The sequence below is a fragment of the Diachasma alloeum genome, unplaced genomic scaffold, assembly GCF_001412515.2.
Source record: "Diachasma alloeum isolate Michigan unplaced genomic scaffold, Dall2.0 Dall_scaffold_00336, whole genome shotgun sequence".
Classification (NCBI taxonomy): Eukaryota; Metazoa; Arthropoda; class Insecta; order Hymenoptera; family Braconidae; genus Diachasma; species Diachasma alloeum.
In genome coordinates, this window is record NW_021680475.1 from 428,438 (window position 1) to 456,046 (window position 27,609).

Here is a 27,609-nt window from a genome sequence, read left to right on the forward strand (position 1 = left end):
AATGCCGATTATTACCAAACTGTCCCCAGTTTTCATAACAATATTGAGATTCGATTTGGTAGATATTATCACAAGCAATATTTTTACGTCAAAAAAGTTTCATTTAGTAACTTAGTTTTCGAGATATTGAGGAAAAAAGATTTTTAGAAATTACTGTATTTCGGAAACCGCTTGACCAATTGCGCTGAAATTGCGTCAAAAAGTGCATCGAAGTAATATCAATCATGCAACGAAATTTCAGGTGTTTAGCTTCAACTTTAGTCCTTTTTCTGTGAAGATTCATAAAAATTTTCCAAAAAATTCGCCCACACATCCAGACATACATACACAGATGTTCTAAAAAAAATTATATCCTCGCGTTTCATGACATTCTACCTCATTTCCAAGTCAAATTAGAAGATCGTCAAAATGAACAAAACCATTTTAAGTACAAAACTTCCATTTGGATGCCAAACTTTCAATTGTCGACGCGTTATCATTTCGTCAACATCTTGGGAAAGAAATGGTTTAGCGGAATTCATAAGAAGACCCTCGTAAATCTCGTAAATCTCTTCAATTCCGAGGTATTTATCAATGAATCCGCTCATTAATTTTCAACTCACATTTCTTCCTAGGACACAGCCCGCGGTGATTAGGATAAAGGGAGTAGTTCTTGAGCGAAAAGTTTACTTAGAAACAATATTCTTATTTACTTTATTTATCACACACCAATATACAAAAATGAAACGTATTAATATTTTTTTCCGGAATACAATATACTACTAGAATTCAAATATATTTCAATAAAGATAGATCTGAGTATCTTACAAGATTAGAATGATGTTTTTTGTCGATTCTGATTTTCTTTCATACTTTAGCTCTTCAACTTGGGAAACAAAAAAAAATTTCTACAACATTATTTCACAGTTGGCACAGAAATTCTTGGTAGAAAAGACCATTTTCTACTCATCGCTCTAGATATATTTTATTATAAATAAAGATATTAATTTATAATTGTTTTTTCGTTCTTAATTAATATAATCTAGAGAGTAAAGTTCTCTATAGTTATTTTATGAGTCAAAATAAGGGCTCGGGTTTGTTTCCTAACTATATATATATTTATATATATATTTATATTTATATATTGTATGTATAATATAGCACACTACGCCGCTCTCTATTTTGTTTTTCACGTTGAAAATGTTGAGAATGAAATCTTTGATATCGAATTGTCAATAAATTGTTCACCTCGATCGATTGAATAATCGAGGCAATTCTGTATTTTTCTCTCCATAATAAAATAATTACAACGACTCGTAACTGCGAGCAATAAAACTCTAGTCTTCCGTGTTTGTGACTCAAATCTGAGCCCAACTAATTGCTCACAATTTAATGGAAATCACTAATACCATTTTTCTAATAAAAACATGGAATGTTTAGCATTCATTTAATTCGACAACGCACGATTATATCACAAGAAAGATTCAAATGCTCTGTACATGCTCTTTTTCTCGGGAACATCAGATGTTCCCTAATATTTTCACAATTCATTTTTTTGCTAGTTTTCTCGTCGATTTACAGTGATTTTTTCTTCACTTGACTTAAATTTAATCTCCTTCATTTGTTTGTGTTTTCTCTTCTCCTTTAATTAATGTAAATTATCTAAAGTTTAGTTACAAAGTTAGATATGTTTCAGGTGAACCTGATTAATATTGTACTTGATACGATTTCAATGCGCTGATGATTGCTAATTGCCAATGAAACCAATGCACATTGTCGTTTTAATTTATCATACAATAAAACGCATCATCATCGTATTTACAAATACCGATCGCAAACAGTGATATCTTCATCTCTCTCTCTCTCTCTCTCTCACTCTCTCGCCTCAACACTTTTTGCAATTGGCACGAAAATTGGCACATAATTAATGGCAAGTATTTTCCATTGGCACAATTATTGTTAACAGTTCTTTGTCGTGTCATCCGATTAGTGCATTATCATTGATTCTCTTTTTGTGAAATTGTGATATCGAACGAAGGATGGAGAGGAAATGGGGGAAACCCGTCACCGAATGTTTCCATGGGATTGCACGAACGAGGAAAAACAACCAAGGAATTAATTAATGGGAGAATACTGAGAGAAAAATCCGGACGAAAAAGAGTTGAGTTTGTTAACAGGATAATACGTAAATTAAATGCATTGAAGGATCGACTTCAGTGCGGCCTCGAGTGGCACAACGCAATTTGAGTATTTATCATCACAAGAGCTGTATAAATAATGATTTATTAGCGCTCGAGTCCCAGGGGCAGCACATTCACCTCCAACAAGATAAGAGGAGTTGAACGTAATGATAAAAACGAATATTTACACGAGAAAGAAGAAAATATGAATAATTACGTATAACATTTTTAAGGTAAAATTGATATGGTCCAGGCTGATATGAATTTGTCTGTGCCTTCGTGGACTTGCACCAACTTGACATTAATTTATAATTAAAGAATACAGTTGTGAGAGGGGGAAAACAATTTACAATTGAGTTAAATGAGTATTCGTTGGATTTGACCAGCCAACCTCCAATCGAAGTACACAGATGTGGTCCATATTGAACAATAACTACACATTAGGTGTATAGGGCCAAGAGTGGCTGATTGACGTGACCACGTTAGAGGTAGGCGGGTCTTCTGGACGTCACTTCTTCATGTCATTCATCAAGGAATTGTCCTTGTTCTTGTTAGCATCTAGGCTCGACTGTTGACTGCTTGTTACTCCGCTTCCATTACCCGGATACATCTTCTCCATGTGATTTAGTGACTCGGTTAGGAACTTCTGCAAGTATGATATCATGGTATTTAATTAATCATTGTCAGTTTATATTGATTGTTGAGGACAGTTGTGCTGGGATAAACCGCAGAAAGCTAATCGGAAGCAGATTGTTCCAGCATTTTTCGATTGTCAGTGGAGGCAAAAGGTTTAGAGGAATTTCTCGTGAATTTCGTAAATCTAGGGGAAGATGGGGCAAAGTTGAACGTTTTGTGATTATTTCCAAATCCCAATATTTGTATTTAGAAAGAAAGATATTGGTAACTAGAGAAGATCACAAAATGTTCTACTTTGACCCAAACTATCACGTATGAAAGAATCGTATAGAAATGTTCTATATGGGTTACGTATAGAATTTCTATAGGATTTTTGTATATGATATTCAGATATTTCGATGCGAATATTTTTTATGCAATTATTTATATACGATTTATAAAGGTTTCATCCTATACGAGCCACTGTGCATGTATAGAAACATTTCGTATGGGGTTTCGACATTTCTCTACGTGTTTCTCTGGAGCGTTCAGACATCTTTCGTATGAAAACAAAAATTTATGTATTGAAATAATTCGTGTAGAAAATATTCATATAGAAAAATCCAAATATCATATACGGAAATCCTATAGAATTTCTATACGATTTTTTCATAGAGTGATACTACTGGGTTGAAAGATATTTAGCTAGTTTATGACTTCCTTCATTCATTATTTAATGTGTGATTGTATACACATAAACAATTCAAGAGATCGTCCCATTTATACCACATAAATTATTCTTAGCACTCGATTTCAATGAAAAATCAATAAAATATGAATTTAAGGATAGATTAACAAAAAAATTTAACTGTAAATGGGATGAGTAGAAGGAATATTTGGGATGTGATTTATGACATTTTAGTAGTGAAGTGGTAAAAAAAGATGAGTTTATTTTATTTCACTATTGGTTTTTGAGAATCTCTCGGAAATGAAGGCACACAGCGAAATTATCATAATGACCTTTTTTATAACTGTCGTTTTTCACGTGATTTTTCTCTTTTTTCAGCGAGTTCATTCAATTCTCTTATTTCACATTTTCTTGAGAGGATTTCTTATCGCTCAATATTGGAGATTGGCTTGTTCTCGAAATTACCACCGCGAGATAAAAAAATTACATTTCAATATCTTCTCTTGAATTTTTTTAAATGTTGCCGGGTTTCATTTTTTTCAGGTAACTCGTTGTTATCATGCAATTTCAATGAAAAATCAAGAAAATATGAAGCTAAGGATGGATTAACAAGAAAATTGAACTGTAATTGGAATGAAGCGAAGAAATAGTTGGAATGTGCTTCATGGCATTCTAGTAGTGAAATGGTAAAACAAGATAAGTTTATTTTATTGATTATTTGTTTTTAAGGAACTCTTGGAAATGAAGGCACAGCGAAATTATCATAATGATCTTTTTTATAACTCTCATTTTTCACCTGATTTTTCCCTTTTTTTCAGCGAGCTCATATTCATTTGTCGTATTTCTTATTTACTTGTGAGGATTTCTTATCGCTCAACATTGGAGATTGGCTTGTTCTCGAAATTATCATCGCGAGATGAAAAAATTACATATTCTCTCATACAAAAAATATATCTGTTATATTTTTTAACAGTGTTGTCATTACTTTCGTTGTTTGAGCACATGTACGCATAAGTAACTCAAGAGATGAGTCTCATTTCTACCAAATAAATCATTGTTATCACGCAATTTCAATGGAAAATCAAAATAATATGAATTTAACGATAGATTAACAAGAAAATTAAACTGTAATTGGAAAGAGAGAGGAAAGATTTGGAATGTGATTCATGACATTTTAGCAGTAAAATATTAAAAAAAGATCAGTTTATTTTATTTACTATTAGTTTTTTACGAATCTCTCGGAAATGAAGGCACACAGCAAAATTCCCATAATGACCTTTTTTACAACTCTCATTTTTCTCAGCAAGAAATGTTCCCAATAAAAATTCCGCTATCTCCATTAGTACCAAGGAAATTCATCAAAAACTCAACTCGTAGTTGAGTGGACTCATCTCGTTTTACCACTTTTCTTTTATGTCTTGCTTGCTGGATTTATTATCATCCTCTTGGGAATAGTTTCTTACCTGAATTGCCGTGAGGGCAGCTACTATCGCTGGACTACCAAACCCATGTGATATTAACGAGAAATTCGTCAGATGTCTTTGTATACTTGGATCCAGAATGTGGGGTGGTCGAGTATTACACAGGGGCGATCTGTCTTGATTCAACAGGTCCATCAGCTCTTTGGTGATTTGTCTGATTAGGAAAAAAAAATAGTATCGTCAGCACTTTCGTTCTCACTCTCAAAGCTCCTCAAAGCTCCAGACTTTCTCAATGCGGAAGAGACTTACTTGGTGGCATGGAGCAGCTCTTTTCTCCTGTACGAGTCCTGCGGCTCACAATGCTGTCGACTCAGGTATTCGGCGACTTGTTTCGCCGGGAACTCGGTCTCACAGACGTACCCAAAGTCTCGGGCCAGGTGAATAGCCTCTCCTGTTAAAAATACAAATAAAAAAAACACCATGAAAATAAAATGAAGAGAATACGAGATAAAAAAGTGTGCTACTTTCGAGTCTGGTTCATACACATGATTGTTCCCTTTTTTCAGCCAGTTCATTCATTTCTCTTTTTGCCCATCTTTTTTCCCAGGATTTCTTATCGTTCAACATTGAAGATTCGCCTGCTCTCGAGATTATCAGCGCGAGAGAACAAAATTACATTCGAGTATCTTCGCCTATATTTTTTGAAAATATTGCCATTTTTTAAAATTATGTTTTATGTTTTTATTTTTGATTGTTGAATCGTCCCCGAGAATGTCGAAACCTCGTCTCGCGTGATTTCTTACGCTTCCCAGTGCCACTAACGTATATATGCTGCACATATAGAGTACAAAGTGGAGTGACACATGTCATGTTGCCGCGAGCACGACACGATAATGATGCCACTTGGCGAGTGTCGCACTCTGGCATCCTTCGATAAATTTATCCCCCCGCAAATGTTGCTACAGTTTCACGTGAATCTCACATTTCTTTTTTTTAGTTGCTCTTTCTCGGGTTCATTCTCTTCCTTATTTTTATCATCATCAATACTTTTGTTTAGAAAATTCAAAAGCTCTTTTCACGTTTCGAGCAAAATGTGAAAGTCTGAGATTTATTGTACTGAGTGAATTCAGTAACGAGGCCTTATTTTTGTGGCGGTGACACCCGTCATGAATTCATTGTTGATCACATGATTTCTCTTGCTTGAGTTACTTTTTTTTCAGCTGAACGGTTAATTCGTTAGCGATTTAGTTTGCGGGGATGCTGAAGATGGTTTAAAGGAATTATTTTAAAATTCCTTTTTTACACTGTTGAGAATTTTCAGTGGGAGTCACTTTGGAAAAAAATGCCGTTTTTATTCATCTTCACTTTCGATAAATAATTAAAATGGCAAGATTTCTCCATTTTCATTCCGTGGAATATCATGGCCTTAACAATGAAAATAATGATAAACAAAATCAGAGAAGATCGAGTGAAGTGGAATTCAATACTAAATCAATTCATGATACAATCCTTTGAACTATAATAAAATGTAAAAACAATATCACACTGTTGGAAAAAAAATGAATTTCATGGATAGTTGACTACTAATTTCCAGGACAATGACACTGAATGCGATCTAGGGGAAAACAATCATAAAATTTCAGGTTTCACTGAAAATTTTTCAAAATTTCAGAATTTCAAGGAGCATAAAGACGAGAATTCCTTAATTTATTTGGATTTCCAATTTAATATAAATATTCAGTGCCCAATTACGTTGAATTTTCAATGAAATCGAAATTTTCTGGTTTTTTATTAATTTTCAGGGCAAAATGGAACTAAAATTTATAGTTCTCTTTGATTTTTGCACAAAATTCTGAATTTTTAGTGACGAAATTCCTTGAAATTTCAGTGCCAATTAAATTCGTCCAAAAGTTAACCGAAAATTTCAGGCAAAAAATTTCAACAGTGCATATAACTTTTCAATTCCTTCTCCACATCCTATTAGAGCTTTCATTATTTCCAAAAATTGATCACTCTTGAAAACAAAATAAATATGAACAATGAATGAATATTAGCCACCTGTGATGATGACTTCAATTCATGCGCGCATGTAGCGCGCGCCTTTTCCCTAGTTACTGAAATACAGGGGTAATTTTCAACAGCTTTCTCTCCGCGCGCGAAGCTTTCCCACAGTATCACGCCACTGCTATAAAATTTCATCATTTCATCTCCAAAAATAAGCACTGCCTCTGATCATTTGATAAGAATAAACAATTTCCACTCAATCCTGCTCATAAAATTCAATAAAGTCATGAGATTTAAAAAACTCGGAATCTTTTACCAACTCACGACGAATATCAAAAGTTCCATTCGATAATTTAAAGAGGTTTCACCTGCTCTCGAAGGGCCTTCTATTGAAAATATCAAACCGAAATTTTCAGCATTGAATAAACAGGGATTAGTCACTGGAGACGATTGGAGGGGATAGTATTCGGGGGGAATCGAGGCTGAAGCATGCATATATATTAATGGCGCGTCATTTGCGGTCTTTGTGAACGTGATCGGCGATCTTGTACATAAACTGCCAAGGGCGCTCAAGTCTCTTCCCCCATCCACTTGAATACAACATTATCCTCAGCCTGAATCTCAGTATTATCGATTAACACCAAAATTCCAACTTCTGCAATTAAACTCGCCCAAAAAAATAAACCGTGGTCCGACATTTACGAGCATTTCATCTCTAAGTAAATCCGTTTAACATTCTCAACTATTTATGTCTTGTAATTCGAGAAGACGATAAAATGGTGACTTGTCGTTTCTCTCCGCTATTCAAGACACCTCATTGGATGAGACTTTATAGATAGCTTCATCCACACACCCAGTAACATCACTAATATTCATCCCAAGTGGCTGAAATCAGTATGTCGTGAACGGTGAAGATAAAGACGAGTGGTTCCCACACTTTCGCAGATAAACGCGTGGGCGGAGCGTTCTCTTTAAAAAGCCCACTTTTAAAAGCATTTAACCTTCTTTATGTCGCATCATTGTCCATCATTGTTCTGCTAATGTCATTGCTAGTTTCTTTGAAATTCATCTCTACTCAGGAGTAATCGCGCAAAGAAATTTCTTCATTCTTGTCAGAATGGAAAGGAAGGAGATTGAAACATTTTTATCATTATGTCTCACCGTTGACATGAATAAAAGGCATGATCTCGTTGAGTGGGCGCTAGAAGTGAGGACGAGAAATTGTGAGAAAATTGCGGGGGCGTACGGGCACTGGCCATCAATGATGTGTCTCGTAAATTCCCACATTGGCAAGTACTCGAGACATCACTCGGTTAACAAAAAGACGCGGATAAGGAGAGAAATTAATTGTTGGGCTTAACCGATATTTTCAAGTACACGATTGATCCCTGGATCGGGAGGGGGACAGGTAGTCATTCGTTGATTGTCATGAGGAGAGAGCCAACATCGAATGTTTTACACCGGTTCACAACTATCATAAATTATAATCAACGTCTCAGGCGTCAGCCAACACTCTGACAAACTTCGATGATGTCGTTAAAAAACGTCGTCGCGCGGGGATTGGCAGGCTTGAGACACACATGCTGAGAGCAGGCTTATAGAGCTGCTTCTGATTCGCCAAGTGAAAAAAATTGACAACTCAATCTATTGTTTTTTATTAATCGCCATTATGTGGAGTAGTAAAACGCAATTGAACGAGTCGATCTTTCATGTTTTGATGAATATTGGGTTATCTTCAGGTCGGAAGACAGTTCCATTGGAAATGTTCTCACCTATGAATAAGATTTAACAGTATTCATTCCTACAATGTTGGAAGTTTTTTGAAATTGAAGTGATAGGCCCATTTGAATTTTCAATGCTGTTGATTTGAGTTCAATTCAAGATGAAATTGTTCGTGGAATTTTTTACTCATGCATCATGAGGCACACACTCTCAGAGCAGGCTTATAGAACTGCTTCTGATTCCCGAAGAAAAAAGGATTGACAACTCAGTCTATTGTGTTTTTTATTAATCTCCATTATGTGGAGTAATAAAACGCAACTGAACGAGTCTATTTTTCATGTTTTGATGAATATTGAGTTATCTTCGGGTCAGAAGATATTTTCATTGAAAATGTTGTCACCTACGAACAAGATTTACTAATATTCACCCCTGAGAATTTTTTGAAATTCAAGTAATAGGGCCATTTGAATTTTCAAGGCTGTTTATTTGAAATTAATAAAACATCAAATCGTTCGTAAAATTATTTATTCACTTTGAAAATTCAAGGAACTTGAGTTTTTTGTTGGGTGGCCAAAATCTCAAACTAAATGTGAAAAATGAACATCACATTCAACTGAAATTTCAATAGAGTGGCAATTTAGAATATAATTGGCCTCAATTTAGACAATTAAAGAAAATTTCCATTGTCATATGGACCTGAGAATTGCATTGGCTTATTGCAGAAATTAAGGAATTCGCCAACAATAAGATATTTGGGGACGTCAAATCAATTTTTCGTTGTTGAAAATGTCAAGATTTTTTACTTCAAATGTAAGAAGTAATTTTCGAATAGTTTACATTCAGTTTTATTCGAGATGAATCCATAATTCGCAAAAATATTGAATTCCACTCATTATGTTTAAGTCACGGGGTTTGAGATACGTCGCATTTAAAAAATTTATTTATTCCGATAACCACTGAATTCAGGATACACGGAGCGAAATGGTCAGTAAAAATTACGGAACTCACAATTCGCTCACCGATTACGGAATCGACTCAGAAAATTTAAGTGACGGTATCGTAATTTTTCACAGGAGATTCAGATAAAAATTACGGAACGCTCTGGAAAACTTCCGTGCCAGTTTCGTAAAATTTCCTACAACCACATTTCGCTCCGGAATTACAGAAAAGATACGTAATTTTTATTAAATATTTTTCTCCGTGTACAATTTCACGAATTTTAACTTGAAATGTAAGTAGTACTTTTTTAATGTGCTACAATCATTTTCTCTCGAGATGAATCCCTAATTCGCAAAAATATTGAATTCCACTCATTATGTTCAATTCGTGGAGTTTAAGATACGTCGCATATTAAAAATTGATTTATTCCAATAGCCAGTCAATTCAGGATACAATGCCCAAAGATATTTTCCATTCAAAATTATCTGATCTACGAAACACTTCCCTATACATCATTGAATGGAACCAGACTCATCACGTATGTAAAATTCGTTGACGATTTGTACAAACCTTCAACGAGGGACGTCAATAGCGTCACATTGGCTGCCTTCCTCCTCCCGGCGGGTAGATTCAATCCAATCTTCTCCAACTTTTCCCTCAACAACCGACCGCCGTTTTTCGATTTCGCCCTGGAACAAAATAATCAACAAAATTGTTAAAGCCTCAATCGATTATTTACCTCTATATTTACTCCCTCAACTTTTGCATTTTTTATTGCTTACACTCCTAAATTTCGAAAGACCACCATCAATCACGTGTTGCCACAAGCACTCAGCTATAATGCCATTGAGAATAAAGAAAGCATTCCAGAAATAATAATAATTAGCATAATTTGTATACGCAATGTCATCGGAGCATTGAGCAATGGGTCTCGACAGAGTACACGAGAAGTTTCCATTGGTGATTCAATCATCCATCATTCCTTTGGCTCGAGTATAACGGTCCAAAAGCACATCCTCTCACCGAGAGTGCGATAATAGTTTGTATTAAAATTCCGACAAAAGAATTACTTTTCATTTTTATCGTCAACGAGTGAGAGAATTATTACGTATGCAGACGTGACAACGAGCGTGCTTGTGTCATTACCGGATGATTGTCTTGAAAATGCGCGGATTTTCTCAAGCTCAAGTTGCGGGGATAGATGTATATATGTATTAAGGGTGTATCTCATCGCTTTTCTCACTTCTGATTACTCCCTCTCTCGACCGTCGATTGCGGATCGTTAGGCGTTTGTCGACGGTGGCACGATCATCTCGTTTACGCCGATATTCTGTAACGGTCTCCACTGGTGTAATGAGTGGTGGGGAATTTAATCGTACCGTTTCAAAGCAAATGTTTGATGACAAGATGGTGGGGGGTATGTCTTAATTTTAGACTAATTTTTTTATTTCCAGTGGGAGCCGCGCATGAGGTCTCATTTGGTTTGATAGATTTTTGGCTTTAAAAGGGTGCCAAGTGAATTTGATGAAAGATTCAAAAAAAATGTTTTCTTTCCCTCCACCGTCGGAGGAATATGTATTCATCCATCTGACGAAATTTCAAACCCGCAACCGGAACTAGACATCGAGAAAATAAATACGGAAAATCCTCCATTTCGCGTGACGAACCTCGAGAAAGCATGGGTTCAAATGGGTGCGGGAGGTTGAAATATCTCTCCTATTCACCCCGGTACCCCATTATTTTTTGTCGCTATGACATTTGACACATAATTCCCCATATCTTCAAATTTTTTCAAATTTTTCTTGAGTTTCTAGGGGGGCAAAACGTTAAATTTAACAAAACTCCATAAGAGCCCGTGTATAAAACTGATTTGGTTTATTTAATTTCTCGATACCCATAAGTTCTAAAATTCTAAAATTGTCACCGATGTTCACCATCTGCCTAATACTATTAATTAAAAAAATTATAACTGTTGGTAAATGTCCATTTTCAAGGTCATTGCCAAATCACTGGGCACCCTTAAGGACTTGGAATGCATGAGGCTTGCACCGTTGAAAGTTTTCGATACACTTCTCGGAAATTTTTGAAATGTAACGATTACACTACATTATGACCTCGGGCTATTTTCTCGGTGAAACCTTAGATGTTTTTTAAGGTATAATTTTTGTTTAATGGAAAGCTGGATGCTAAATGCTATATTTCGACTTTCCGAACCTCTGTATGAGGAAACAATTAAAATAAACATCAATGCACAAATTAAAATTCCGGAGGCACACGGACTCGAACTCAAGTGGGGTATGATTCCGCATCTCCAGTTTGCCGGACTGGTGCTCTGCCAATTGAGCTTCAAGGGATTTTGTCATTCCGCATTCACTAGTGCGGGGAAAAATCAACGAGAACTGTAAATTTTAGTTCGGTTAATCCACACGGAGAGAAATATTGAATAAAAACGACGTATCTTTTCCGTAATTCCGGAGCGAAATGTGGTTGCAGGAAATTTTACGAAACTATCACGTAATTTTTACCTAAAATCACGAAATTTTTCCACAGCGTTCCGTAATTTTTATCTGAACATTTCTGTCCGCGCATGAAAATTGATAGAAATCGAGAAAATTCGCTGATAAGCGGGAGGAAAGTGAGTACTTTCCGCCCTAGGGTGGGAATTTAATTTATGCCACTCATGCCTGAAACCGGCTGGATTACACACTCGACGCTTCGTGTCTCGTGTCTAATTCAGCCGGTTCCAGGCTTCGTGACATAAAATTTTGTTCAGTACTTGTTGGGAAATTTCGTCCTTAACGTGTGTGGTTACATCACTCGCCTTCGGCTCATGCTGTAAACCCCACACACGTTAAAGACGAAATTGCCCCACATGTACTGAAATATACTATTCCGTCCCGGCGGGCGCAAAGGTACATTTCCCTCCCGCTTCGCGGGAGGGAACTCTGACTTTGCGCCTACGCCGAGATGGAAAATCGCGTTCTAACCACGGGAAGTAAAATAAAGAACCCTCAGCCGCGTGCTTACCAACCTCGCCTTCGGCTCGGCTGGTAATTGCACTGGCGGCTGAGGATCCTTTATTTTCCCTCCCTAGGTTATAATAGTATATTTCAGCACGTGTGGGGCAATATCGTCTTTAACGTGTGTGGGGTTTACAGCATGAGCCGAAGGCGAGTGATGTAACCACACACGTTAAGGACGAAATTTCCCAACAAGTACTGAACAAAATTTTATGTCACGAAGCCTGAAACCGGCTGAATTAGACACGAGACGCGAAGCGTCGAGTGGCATAAATATACTATTACCATTCGTGGTTCCAACCGTATTTTTCGTCTAGGCGTAGGCGCAAAGTCAGCGCAAAGTCCTTCCCGCACGGAGAGAAATGTTCAGTAAAAATTACGGAACTCCTACTTCACTCACCGATTACGGAATCGACTCAGAAAATTTAAGTGACGGTATCGTAATTTTTCACGAGAGATTCCGATAAAAATTACGGAACGCTCCGGAAAAATTCCGTGACAGTTCCGTAAAATTGCCTACAACCACATTTCGCTCCGGAATTAGGGAAAAGATACGTAATTTTTATTGAATATTTCTCCCCGTGCGTGAAACGGGAAGGAAATGTGTACTTTACGCCCGTCGCGGCAAAAACAAAATCATTCAAGTTTGCCATGCGACTAAAAGGAAATGACCGAAAATGATCAAATTAATTTTATCCACAGTCCACCGCCAAACGTCAAATATTGCATTTCTATTGGCTGACATTCAGATGGGGAAATAACCAGTAAAATGTTAAACTCAACGTCGTTTTCCTGAAAATTACTATGAAACTGATCATAAAATTTCAATGTTTTCTAACAGGGCGATGGCTGCTATTTGTGGGGCTAATGGGAGTTTAATTCAGTAGCGCAGCGGTAAAACGATTCAAGTCTACTTAGCTCGCAGCTGAGTTTTCGAGGAATATCTTCAAATCTAAGAGCCAATTTTCCGTAATGATCTTTCTTGTAGAGCAATTTGAGGGTTACAAAAAACGTTATGACAAATATTTTGCTGTCTTAGGCTCCTAGTTGTTCATTGGAAACAGACTAATAGTCAAAGCCCACTTGAACGATTTTACCGCTTCGCTACTGAATTCATGGAACAATTTCTGAGACATTAATTTTTTGCGAAGATTTATACTTCAAAAACTATTATTCAAGGAATAATTGTCGAATTCGCTTCGTTCCTGGTGAGACGTTGGACAACTTCGATATTCCGTCCTTAGATACATCCATAAGAAATATTACGGATATTCAAGTATCTTTTACAGTTTGGTACAGACCACACTATAGATTCATCCATTTTTAATCATCAATTTTGTCAGATAAATTGCGAAAAATGTGAAAAAAATCATTCATTGTTTATAAACAAAAAAAATAATTGAAATTGTTTAAACTTTCGGAAACCTAATTTTTTAGGCATGAAATCGATTTCTGATAAAATACTGAATATCAATAAATTTGTTACGATTCCGAACAAATGATTTTTCTGGTTGGAAATTGATTGTTTATAAATAATTTATAAAAAATGCTCGTAATTTTAAAAAATCGCACTTTTCAAATTATTTAATCAATTTTCCTTCAAAAGTAAACTTTTAAATTTTTCCTGTTTTTTTAATTCTTTTCTAACGGTTCAAAATCAAGATTCAAATTCAGACTTGCAAAGTTTGAATAATAAAATCACTTTAAAATGTCCGAAAATTCAGGATCAAATGGGGCTCAAATGAAAGCTCTGCTGTTCGCCTACAAAAGTAGAAAAGCATTTCCCTGGAGAAAAAAATCGCCAAAGTACTTGGATCTCCTCAAACAATTGTCTTTTAAAAATGACAATGTAGGTGAATCATGGGAAAAATATTATGACCACAAATAATATCCATTGAGAAGCAAAATGCTAATCCATCAGCAGCAAAAACCATCCAACTATCAAAACTCAGCAATTACCCACTTGTTAGTCCCTGAAAAATGCCTCTGCAAAATAGAAGTGAATGCGGAAGTTGGCAATATGGGACGAAATATGAGGGGCATAATAAGTGCGCATAATAAATGGATCTATATCGATGAGCGGCATTTAGACACGTTAAATTTATGAGCTGCACTGTTTCTACGCCCAAGGCTAGTCCCTCAGCGCTCAACACCCAACGGCTATTCACCTACAATTACTCTCATTTGCATATCGGAGTAAACGCGTTTGATAGAAAAACAATTCATAATAGAAGATTGTAGTGCAAATAAAAAATACTTGAAAAATTATTCATAAAGTACAAGTACCCTCTGAGTACCTAATTTATCCATGCCTCGCGATGATAAAGCATTGCGTAATGGATAGTTTTCTGGGGCCTCCGAGAGAGTGCCGCGCAAACGCTCGAGATCCGAGATAAAAGACACGATGCGAGAGAGTTCCCTCCTGGGAAAGTTATAAATCAGAGGGCTGTCTGTGCGCGTTGGGCCTCACCACGAGGCGGCGCACAACACCGTCGGGTGGATACCCAAGGCGTTACAAAAACCCGGTATATTAATTTACCGTTAGATAATACCGTTATGATAAGCCCACTCCTCGGTCCCTTTTTTTAAAATTATTTTAAGGCTAATTCGTTACATCGTCGTTTGATTTTAATTATAATGAATTGATGGCAGGATTATTATGTGAATTCTTTATGTGTGTCACACAACACCTGGGACACTTCGATAAAATTAACGGAGAGAGGTTCACATTCGAGATATGTAGATTTATGCATAAATAATTTTTTGAGTGACAGAGTGACAAATCGAGGGTTCAAGTGGAATTGACTAACCGGTGAGCACTGAAATGTGGACCGGAAATTTATGGATTTGGAATTAATTCTGAGTGGTGAGAAAAAAAAATCGAAACTGGAATAGATATCGTTGAATATTCTGGGTCTAATGGAGATTGTATCGGGGGTGATCTTCATATTTACTTCGTGATTGATATATTTACCTTCGTAAAACACCACCGAGTAGGCTAGCATTGAGACACTCCGGCGGTGACAGCCGTCTCTGTACCTCGGCGACCGTGACTTTGTACTTGCTGGTGCTGCTTAATAACGACAGTCTTCCTGGTACGGAACAGAAGACATCAGATGGCTGAGTATTACCCGATAGCATTCCCTTCTCACCCCGGTCTGACTGTTTCATATCTGTAAATAAATCAAATGAAATTGTTATTGCGCTGAAGTTTAGTTATTTGGGATGATGACCACCCCCTAAATTGCCTAATTTTGTCACTTGCACTGAGAGAAAAATCTGAAGTTCGATTTACAATGAGAAAATAGTTGAGGCAGTTTTGGTGAACGATACGATTTTTTTTTGTATGCGGCACATAACATTATAGTAACTTCACAAGCGTAATTTTTGCAAATCAAAATGCAGTTAAACTAACCAAAGTTCAAAAGTAACCACGACAAATCTATCGTGAGTAGAACTATAAAATAGTTGCAATGACTACATTCCATTGTAGTAATTACTTCTCCGGCCATGGTTCCCGTAACCCATGAAAAATTGTTGAGGACTTTTTGACTATAATTCGATGGTGATGGAATATAGTCAGAAGAATCATATTTTTCTTTCAGTGTGTCTCATATGGAAATCCGTTTTTTTAGGTTTACGGGGGTTTTCACTTATTCGCTACATTTGTTCCCCCGAAAAACAAATTTGATTCTCATCGTTTCTCACGGTGAAAATATCGGAATGATTAGATGATGACTTTGAGAAACGGAATGGATTTATTTACAAGAGATGGATTAATTAACGGCGGATGTTCGATGGGTGAATTCTGAATTTAGAATGACTTTAGATTAATTGAATAACAAGACAAAGTGTACACACTTATATTTATTGCAGAAAGAGGAAAGGGAATTTGTGTATAAAGTAGTCAATTTTGTTACGATAAGAGAAAATTTTAGTTTTTTGTTTTTTAAGTTGGCTTTATCATTTTCGAATTACATTGGTAAACATTTTGGCGTGCAATTTTTGGTACGCGTCTTGTAAATTTTTATCACATTATAGTTCCACCGGAAATTTGAGGAAATTTGCCATTGCAAATTCAAAGGAAAATCCAGATAAATACATTCTTGAATTTTGAACTAATTGCAAGTTGGGGAAGTTTTGTCATCCTGCTGCTCAAAAATTTATAATTTCATTGACTTGGAGAATTTTTGTTCCGTTTATTGCTTTCGCTTTGATTTATCAATTTTTCATTGTTTCCAATATTTTCATGATGCGTTCAATGGATTCTAAAATGGGTGTATACCTTTGTTCTTTGGAGATTAACGAATATTAAGAAAAAAAATAATCAATCGGATGAAGACTGATGCACTTGAACGATTTTAAAGATAAAAATGGAAAAAAAACCTATTTGCCCCTAAGTTTCCGGACATTTCACAATGATTTTATTATTTAAACTTTGCAGGTCTGAATTCGAATCTCGATAATGAACATCTAGAAAACATTGTAAAAATGGGGAAAAAAATTGAAAGTTCGCTTTTGGACAAAAATTTATGAAATAATGAAAAATTGCAATTTTTGAAAATTACGAACATTTTCTATAAATAATTTCACAATCACAATTCTAAAAGTTCATATAGACCCACGGGTTCCGTTTCACCTTAAGCAGAATTTATCTGAATAAAAAACAACGGCTTCAACACAAGAAAACATGTCCTACAAAAAAACCATTGAATACTTTTCATATCTCAGTGAATTCCCCTGAAAACTCCGGGAAGAATATTCCCTTTCAATACCACCAAACCCCACGGAATTACACTGGTATTGTGCATCGATAGTCGAAGCGATATTGCATCGTCGAGTGCCCAAGGAATGCTTAATATCGAAAGAGCGGGCCCACGGTCAAAGCATGTTATTACGCAGTATCGTGAAACGACGGTGAGCTGGACCGACTTAAAAACTCCTTCTACATATTCCGTCCATCACGAGATATATATTCGTCGGAGGTCCGCCCGCGGGTAGTCCGCATTATTCGCTGTTGCCCGTAAAATTCCGCACAACCAGATAAAACAACATAAATAGATAAATATTTAAAATAATTCCAATGATTCAGCATTTCTGATTGAATCAGAATACATCCGAAAGCTCATACGATATAAATGATTCGTTTCGCAACAATTTACCTGGCACAGTGAACTATACGAACGCGATAGGTAACAATCCCCCGAGGCGGATACCCCTGGGCCAAGCACGCGCGCAATTTTCTCTCTATTTTTTATCAACTTTTTTTTATTAATTAATTACGGAGCAATCGATCTTGAGGGGGAATGCGTTATTCATACATCCTCTTGTTTCTTCACTTTCTCTCTAAAATTTAATTAATTTAATTTCCCCAATTTTTCTTTATAAAACTGCAAACAGGTGTGAAAGAGGGAGATAATTGGTACAAGACGAGCACTCGTATGCCCTCCGGTGATTTTCATTCACTTAATAGATATCATTTAACGAAATCAGAGAGGTGAGAGAGATAGAATGTCGCAGAGGTGCGGAGGGGGCATTTAAAAGAGGGTAAGAAGACGTACGAGAGGATGGGAGGGGCAAGCGGAGCTTCACTGCAGCTCAGTAGCTATTAGTGATTGCTGTAATTTTCATTCCATCAAGCGCTGGCGGAAACGTTGCGCGCCAGGCGTATCAAACGGTACAACGCACCCCGGGATATATAAACACAATCTTGTGAATGAAGAGCGCCTCTTTCCACTTACTCATTCGTGTTTTATAATCATTGAGTTAATACGGCAACTGCTCGACTTGGCATTAACCACATTTTTCATAATGTAATTTCGGTTTTTTCGAACGCTTAGGGAGGGGAAGACGCTCGCGGAGACTAATCGACCGGATGTGAGCGGATAGTCCTTTCCTAATGTATTGAGAAATTGTAATTAATTGTGGGGAATGATGAACGGAGATGGGAAACAATTCTGAGGTTGAGAATATTGATATTAATTAATTGAAGATTGATTTTTGTCGTTTGGAAAGTCGACGAGATTGATGGTCGTGTCATTCGAAAGATAGGGAAATTTCATGCCCAATTAGAAGGAGATAACTCATTTTTTTTGTCAGATTTTTTTGAGTTGAAGACAAAATATTTTTTCGTTGGTGAAATCAACTGTCTTGAGACCCCGGAGACGTGTCCCCTCGATACTCCTCATGAAATAGGGTTTTTTGCTTTGATAATTAAATTTTTCCCTACGCAACATATTCTGTTTCTCCATACTCCTTAAACGCCACAAAAAATCGCAATCTTTATGCAAAATACATCTAATAGCCTTCGAACTGAAGCTGTACTAACTATTCTTAAGTCCAAGCTCATTGTGATACTGTTACTCGATGTACTTGATTGTTATATATGTTAATAAAGACATTTCAAATGTTAAATGTCCTGAGGTGTATTCCAAGATAACACCCAAAAGTTTGTGCTGATGAATATCCGGAAAAAAATCTAAATGACTTAATTTATTGCATTTTCATCAGTTATTGAGTTTTTCTATTCTTATAGGGTGTTGACTGCTTGAATCAAATGAATATTGATATTAATTAATTGAAGATCGTCGTCTGGTCATTTGGGAAGTCGACGAGAGTGATGGTCGTGTCATTCGAAAGATAGGGAAAGTTCATGCCCAATTAGAAGGAGATAACTCATTTTTTTTGTCAGATTTTTTTGAGTTGAAGACAAAATACTTTTTCGTTGGTGAAATTAACTGTCTTAACTTGTATCCCAAGACAATAACGCCTAAAAGTCTCTAACCTTGTGTTAAGTCTCTATGGATTTCCAGAAGAAAATCTAAACGACTTAATTTATCGCAGTTTCATAATTTATTGAGTTTTTCTGTTCTCATATGGTGCTGATGCAGGCAACAATGATTGTTTGAATCAAATAAGAAATTGTTCGTTAATTACACTGTTAGAAAATTACTCATGAAATTTCAAGTGATAAAGTGGAAATTTTCAACGACAAAGTTACGTGAAATTTCTTCACTGACGAATTAGTTAATTTCTTGAATATTCAAGTAATTCTCGATTTCCAGATCCGTGCGACATTGAAAAATGTCGACAATTAGAAAAGTTCGGGCAAAAACTTTCCTGAATTCTCAATCTATTAAACATTCGATTGCATATGATGTTTAATTTTCACAATGAGTTTGAAAGTTCGAGCTTGCATTTTCATTTTAAAAAAATTTCAGGAACAGTTTAATAGTGATTTTTAGAAAAACGATTTAATATAATTTAGGAGGATAACAATAATGAAACTGCAAGATTCACTGAAAATTCAATGGAATTCTAAATTTTTTAAGCAGCAGGAAGACGAGTATTCCCGAACTTACTTGAATTTTCAATCAAAACTTAAATATTAAGAGCTAAATGACGCTGAATTGTTAAGTAATTCAACAATAAAAGAATATATTCACCTAAATTTTCCTGATTTCTATTAATTTTGATGAAATAATTGAGCTGAAATTTATAGTTTTCATTGATGTTTATATCAGACTACGCTATCTAATGCGGACCTATACCTACAGCTATAGAAATAATTACAAATATAAATATACTGATTTATAAATTTATAAATGTATCTACAAAAATTAGCTATAGTTATAAATTATTTTAGTTACGGCTATAGTAATACCTGTGAATTGAGTTAAATTATCGCTAAATAGATCGGTGACAGAAAACGTTAAATAGATTTTTTTAAATCGATTGTGACTTTTAATTCAATTACGAAATTCCATGAAATTCCAATTTTTTTAACAGTGTTGGATGACCCAGCCTGACTCACGAAATGAAATTCTCCTGTCTTCTTGATAACATCAGCTGACACCTTCATATTCTCCACATTTAAAAATGAGAAAGATTAACGCTATCGATCCAATGTTCAATTACAATCGAATTAATAGGATTAACAATATTTTAAATTCAAGTAATTTTTTTCTCTTCGAACGAATGTTTTCTTTATCGTTTTCTGGGAGTGTCCTCTGACCCCGATGATGTATTCCCATTTTTTTAGCGAAAGGAGAGGCGTGCATCGGTGGTGGAATTACACCAGAAGCCCCAAAGAGAACCACAGCCCGATGTGTGTATGACCCGTTAAACTTTCACGACACCCAGGCATATAACATCAGAGAGTCCTGCGTGATCGAGCAAACGCGTACACGCCACTATCCATCGTGGCCATCTATCTTGGAGGAGAGATGAAATTCCGTTTCCATCTTAACAGCTTGTGTCACGTTGTCGCGATATGGCTTGATCTCATTACGAAATAGTAGATATGAGCATGAAGTTGTGAGGACTTGAAGTTTATGCGAGTCTACCACTCCAACGTGTCTAATTACTATCTTCATCTATCAATTCAGTACTAAAGAGGTGAAAGAAGATGAATCAATTTCATCTGAGCGGGTCTGGTACGATTCAACTAAAAACTAATGGTCTATTGGCTATTGGTGCAATTACTATTGGTCTAATTTTCTCGTAAAGAATTTCGGTCAAATCTACTCATTTTGAATGACTCTTCAGCTTGAATCAAATCAACACAACCTCACGCAAGCTTTTTTCACAAATTGAAATGTTAAAATCAGAGAGAACAATTGACTGGCAACTGTGCAATTATCATTTTGATAATTATCAAAATAAAATCGACGGGAAGGTATCACGTGATCTATGCGCTCTGATTCGTCAAGATCAAATTGGAAGAAATAATCAAAATAAAACTGATGTGAAGGTGTCACGTCATCCCGAATACTGTACTCTACAGGGAAGAAATTTAAAGGAATTTCATCCTTGCTAATTCACAATTTTGTTAAGAAATGAATGGAAACGGTCAATTTAGGTCTAATTATTCGATAAAAATGAATAGACAATGAGAAAATTCAGGTAAACACATTCTTGAATTTTCTATTAATTGGGAATTCAAGTGAGATGGGGAATTTTTGTCTTTTAACAATTTTCAGTAATTTATGATTACAAATTCCAAGTTGTCATTTGCGTATTTTCTATTACATAGTATCAAAAAGATATATGATGAATTCTGTCATTGGCCTCTATATACTGCTAGAAATTGTGTGGAATGCAAGTAACAGCTGCATTAGAATTCCAAATGTTGTGAAATCCAACGGAATTTAAGATGAAATCATTCGTAGTATTTTTTCCATTCATATTGGAAATTGGAAGAAAGACAATTTTAGTGAAATTTGATGAAACAATTTCACTTCAATTAAACCGATAAAAAAACCATTGAAAAGAGAGATGAGGCAATTCAGCGTTCGCTGTTTGAAAATTTTCGTCTGAATTTTCCGTGGCAAATGCCGGAAATTTTTATCGTGTTCAAGTTCTCCTGAAATTTCAGAAAATCTTGTCATTGAAAAGTCAGATATTCCATTGGCTTTTAGTTCAAATAATCTGGAAATCAATGAAACACTTGACTTTTCAGTTCAATTATTCTTTGAAAATTCAGAAAAAACAGGAAAATTCAGGGAGAAAATGAAAATTCATGTCACTTTGTTTCTGAATATTTATATTGCACTGAAAATTCAAAGTCACTCCCACGGAAAACTCATAAATTTCCGTGAATTGTATTAAAACTTGAAATATCATGACCATTTTTACCCTAAATTCGATTTAATGTCAGTCTCATGAGATTTACTATAACATGTTCCATGAAATTTCAAGAAATTTCTAACAGTGTATAGTAATGTGTAATAATATAATAGTAATAATGAAAATTATTACTGAACTCCCGCTGAAATTTCAACATTTTCCTAGCAGTCAACCCCCTTCAGATTCAGAGATATTTATCAAAAACGCACCCCCAATTCTTCCCATCATTTTCTTTTTTTCAAATGCTCTTGTTCACCCGAAATTGAATGGGTAATTACATTAACAAGGACCAATGAAATAGTGAGACTGCACAGCCTCAGGGCGTAATACGCTTCACGTTGAGACCCTTTAGCTGAAAGGGGGATAAAGTACCAAAAGTCACACCCCAGTCTAGGATGGCCCTGACCAATCGAGCGCAGTTGTATAAGTCAACCGGTGACGATTGGCCCCTGGCTTCCGGCTGCATTGATTGCCAAGGAAATTGTGCGTGTGCTCTCGAGCACACACGCGAAATATATTTCCCCCTTTAAAATGACTGAAATTTTTTTAAAACTTCTTTTTCTTCAGATTCGATCAGACGAAAATTGAATTGAATTCGCTCAATCCAAGAGTGTAACACGTGTGCGCGCCCTTTCACTCGATCATTGCGTCAATGAGGTTTTAGGTTAAAAATTACTGACATCTGTTGAATGCAGATGTAGTACATATTGAAATTATTGAAACTGATGGATGAGATGATCATGGTTGTGTAATTTAATATTGTAAACGTGTCCTTGGGAGGTGAGTGATCTTTGACAAACTGCACTGGGTGCAGTTGATGCTAGATACTAATTAATTGATAACCGATACCTCGATAAATCATTGAAATGGCGTTAGTTTTTTATCTGAAGCATATATCTATACGTGAGGTCTCGCGTAACTTCAACTGTTCTCTCATGATATCGACGGAATCATGGATTATGCACAAAATTATTTACTAGGAGATTTCACAATTGTAAAAATAGACAGGAGAATATTTTTTTGTACGAAGGAAATCATCTTTGTCAAAAGTAATTTTTTCCCTCAGTGTAACGAATGAAAAGTCATAAAAATATGCAGAAAAGGGGCTAATGCACTCTAATATGGAGAATTTTAATCCCAAAATTAAGCTCAAGTTTAATCCCCAAGTTCATTTTTGTTTTTAATAAATTGTTCTTCTTCCTCCAATAACTTTGCTAAGATTTATTCAACAAATCTTTAAGTTAAGTGTTGGAAAAAAAATTAAATTTCACGGACAGTTAATTTGAACTAGTAATTTTCAGAACAGTGATATTAAACTCGATGTAGGGAAGAAAAAACTATGGAATTTCGATTTTTAGAGAAAAACATGAATATTTACCACCAAATTACACAGAATTTTTCTGCCATCTATTAATTTTGATGTAATAATTGAATTAAAATTTACAATTTCCACAGATTTTTCCATAAAATGTTCAACTTTCAATACTCAAATTGCTTGCAATTTCAATAGATCAATAATGTAATAAAAAATCCAAGAAGTGTACCAAAAATTTCAGCCAAAAATGTCCAACAGTGCGAGCGATTAAGTTCTCCTCTCACTGAAAATACGGATAAAAAAAATTGGATAAACACTGGTAAAAGTACAGATATACTATTATAAGAGTCTAATTTTCAGGACAGAGACATTAAATTCGATGTAGGGAAGAAGAAAAGATGAAATTTCAAATCGTACTGAAAATTCAATGAAATTTTGAATTTGTAAACAGCAGAAAGACGATAATTTACCAATTTCTTTCAATTTTTAATCGGAAAATGAATATTCAGTTTCAAAAAATGAATATTTACCACCAAATTACGCAGACTGTTCCTGCCATCTATTAATTTTGATGTAATAATTGAACTAAAATTTACAATTTCAACAGATTTTTCCATAAAATGTTCAATTTTGAATATTGAAATTCTTTGAAATTTCAATGGAACACTAATATGACAAAAATTTCCAATTGCACCAAAAATTTCAGCGAAAAACATCCAACAGTGCGAGTGATTTTGCTCTCCTCTCACTGAAAATGCGGATAAAAAAAAATTGGATAAACACGGGTAAAAGTACAGATATACTATATAAGATATACTATATACTATTATAAGAGTCCATCGTGGAGTAATAAAGAGGGGCGGGAGAGCGTGTAACGAGGCATATAATAAACCACGTTGACGTACTCGCACCATGAACAAACAGCCATCTGTAGGTAATACCCCTGTGGTGAAGGACCACCCCGAAAAACTAGCTACCCGCCATGAATATTACAATGACAATACAGAAATCCGATACGCCCGCGGGCACGTACTATTTTTTTTCTGTCGTACGTGTTGTGTTCACACCTAAGACCCCGGCGCAAGAGTCGCACTGGATATTGGTAATTCTATAGCATTTGCAGTGGAGTGCCTCCATCGTCTATTGTCACAGCACCACTCCATTATACGAAGAGCGATAAGTATAACTGCTGGCCTCGCCGGAGAGAGCAGTGTCACCTACTGTTTATTTCTACGATTGTCCTGTACATTTTAATACGCCCGATAGCTAATTTCGTATCAGAGAAAATTATTCAAAATATATGTTTGTGAAACGTGTGATTAACTGACACCGGTTGTACAGCAAAAAACACGTATGTAATTAATTAAAATCAAGATCATTGGATAATTCCATCATATTCGTGCTTATTTATTTCTCCAGCGACGTTGATAAAAATAAATTTATCTATGTAAATGAGTTTAATCAATTTCTAGTGTCATTAACAAGTCAATTTATTTCTAATGGAAGGTCATGTAAATGTGTCATTAACCTTAATCACGTAATTACCATTGTACCATTAAGAATGAAAAATATTATGGAAGTTATTCGGTTTGATAAAAAAATATATTAATAGACGTGAATGTGAAAACCGTTGTGGTCTAATAAGCGGGTAATCTGGCACCTCAGTGCGGTAATAACATTTGTACTGCGATAGGCACAGCCCCCTTCTTCAAATTGAGTTTCCCCACCCCTTGGGTGTAATTTAACGCTGGTTTATGCTGGTCTTATTATTACATGTCAGCCTGGGTCTTTGACAATCGTCTGGGGAGAGGGCATAAATCGAGAGGTGAAGAAAAATTATTTTACTCATAAAATGTGAATATATGTCATACACTGGGACTGAATATCTGGCACACTATTTGCCAGTCGCAGATTGCGCAAGAAAGTTTAGCTCCGTTTTAGCTTCGATCTGCTCGCACTAAGAGTATAAAACCAGTTGGCCATTATGTATTCGAATTGCGGGAAACAAGTGTAGCCAGGTGGCCGTGGCACTTTGTGGCTGCTGATTTCATTTAATTTAATTAATGATTTTTTCCCCTAGTTGTACTTTTCCCCTTTTTTTCGTGAAACGAAAGTGTCAAGTCTGGGCGAATACTGTTTTTATGTCACCAGAGGTGTTTCATTGAACGGTACGGAACAATTATTGGGTGGTGTTCAATGAAGGAGTCTGGGTCGATGAAATATGTAAATGGAATTTAGAAATTCCGGTCGATATTCATGGAGAGATTAATTGTCCCGTAAATCATAATAATGGAATCGTGTTAAGGATAGCCAAGTGGGACAGGTGGTGCAATAAAATTGGATTTTGAAAAATAACAGTTTTGAGTTTTTTTGCGTAAGAGATGTCGAATTCTGCAGTTGAGTTATTGATTAAGGTCACATGACGAGAGACAATGGATTGAATCAATATTATTTAGCAATTGTTGACATTATAAAGGATTACTTGAAATTCGGTCGACAATAGTTCACAAATGATGACTTATGGGATAACAGTTGCATGCATTTTACAATTGCTCGTGATGTGCATTTATGTGGCTGTTGCTATTAGTTTTTTTGTGTGTGCTGGGCCGAATCGTAAAAGGATTATTATAATAACGTGTGATAGCAGTAACGCTCAATCTCGTTGAAAAGCGAGTATAATGCACAGAATTCAATTGTACTGCATTTAAATGAGAAAAATTGAAATTTTATGAAGAATTTGGGAGAAATTTTAAAGAGAGCGACATTGAATCTTATTTAACCCTACACGGAGAGAAATTCTGTAGAAAAATTCTAGTATTAACGTGGGACAAAAGGGCGCAAAATAACGGCCGGGGAAAAGTTCCACTGTCGGCACCGGAAATTTTATTGAGTAGAACGTGACTTTTTGGCGTTCGTATATGAAATTTTTACGGAAATCCCCGGAAAATGTATCAGAAATCCCTGGAAATTTTACCTTAACCGCATTTTTCGTAGCCAGAGAATTGGGATTTTTTCCAGTACCAGCACTAGAATTTTTGTAAAGAATTTCTCTCCGTGTAATTTTGGTCATCACAGGCCACCGCGCGAGTTTGGACTCCTACACGGGGATTCGTAGCCGTGTTATTTGGGCTCGAGCGTGTAGTATGACAATTTTTCTGATGCTGCTCAAGAATTTTTCCGGTGCTATGCAATAATTTTTGCAAGCGTGCAAGTTGTGACGCGTTTATGGGGCTAGCTCATCAATTTTTCTAGAAAATTTTGCTCAGTGTACGTTCCGTGAAGAGCTGCGACCACTCAAGGGTTATTTTTCCTGAGCATCTGAATTTGTTTTGATGATAGAAAAAATCCCAAGCTAATTTTTCGAAAACCCGTCCCATTTCAGGGACTCCCCCACATAGAAACAGCTAAACGTAAATCACGTTTTGCTAAACGTAAATTACGTTTTGATAAATACAATTAACGCTTAACGTCAATATAATGTCTGGTTATTTTTTTTCCGTCATGATAGTCGGAATTTCGGCTTTAAAAAAGCGTATTTTACGGTCAAAATAAAAAGGTAAATACGTCTAAACAAAGCATTTTTACGTTTATTACATTTAGCAAAACGTAATTTACGTTTAACAAAATGTAATTTACGTTTAGCAAAACGTAAATTACGCCTAAACTAAAGGATCTTTCATAAAAGATCCTCTAATCATAATTATCAAAACGTAAATTACGTTTATCAAAAATATGAAAAAAATAATCGTAATTTACGTTTACATTACGTTTATCAAAAATATGAAAAAAATGATCGTAATTTACGGCGATTTTGAACGTAATTTACGTTCAATTTCAAGAAAGCGTAAAAGACGACTTCTCAAACGTGATTTACGTTTACGTTTTTCTATGTATACTCAGATATCATTCCATAAATTGAATAGTTGATAATTTGAGTGCAAATACTCACTTTTTAAGAGTGGAAGGTCGTTCATAAATCCCCCATCATCGACATTTGTATTCTGAAAATCGAAATAAAGTTCCAATGAAGCACACAATAATCCAAATTAATCTCCAATCGCAAATTTCAATTCGACTTCACGGTCGGAAGAGGGGGGGG

At 35.6% G+C, this 27,609-nt stretch overlaps 1 protein-coding gene across 2 annotated transcripts in view; it reads right to left on the reverse strand.

Moving 5' to 3' along the window:
- Positions 1 to 664: 664 nt before the first annotated feature.
- The window catches only part of LOC107040465 (transcription factor AP-2-epsilon), a 146,245-nt gene continuing 119,300 nt past the window's right edge, over positions 665 to 27,609 (reverse strand). For both annotated transcript variants that reach the window (XM_015260559.2, XM_015260558.2), the window contains exons 5-10: positions 27,460 to 27,511; positions 15,543 to 15,741; positions 10,119 to 10,237; positions 5,193 to 5,334; positions 4,926 to 5,097; positions 665 to 2,805 (exon numbers count right to left, since the gene is read on the reverse strand). In XM_015260559.2, coding sequence (XP_015116045.1) covers positions 2,668 to 2,805; positions 4,926 to 5,097; positions 5,193 to 5,334; positions 10,119 to 10,237; positions 15,543 to 15,741; positions 27,460 to 27,511 — 822 coding nt within the window. In that variant the 3' untranslated portion in view covers positions 665 to 2,667. The remainder of the gene's footprint in view (positions 2,806 to 4,925; positions 5,098 to 5,192; positions 5,335 to 10,118; positions 10,238 to 15,542; positions 15,742 to 27,459; positions 27,512 to 27,609) is intronic.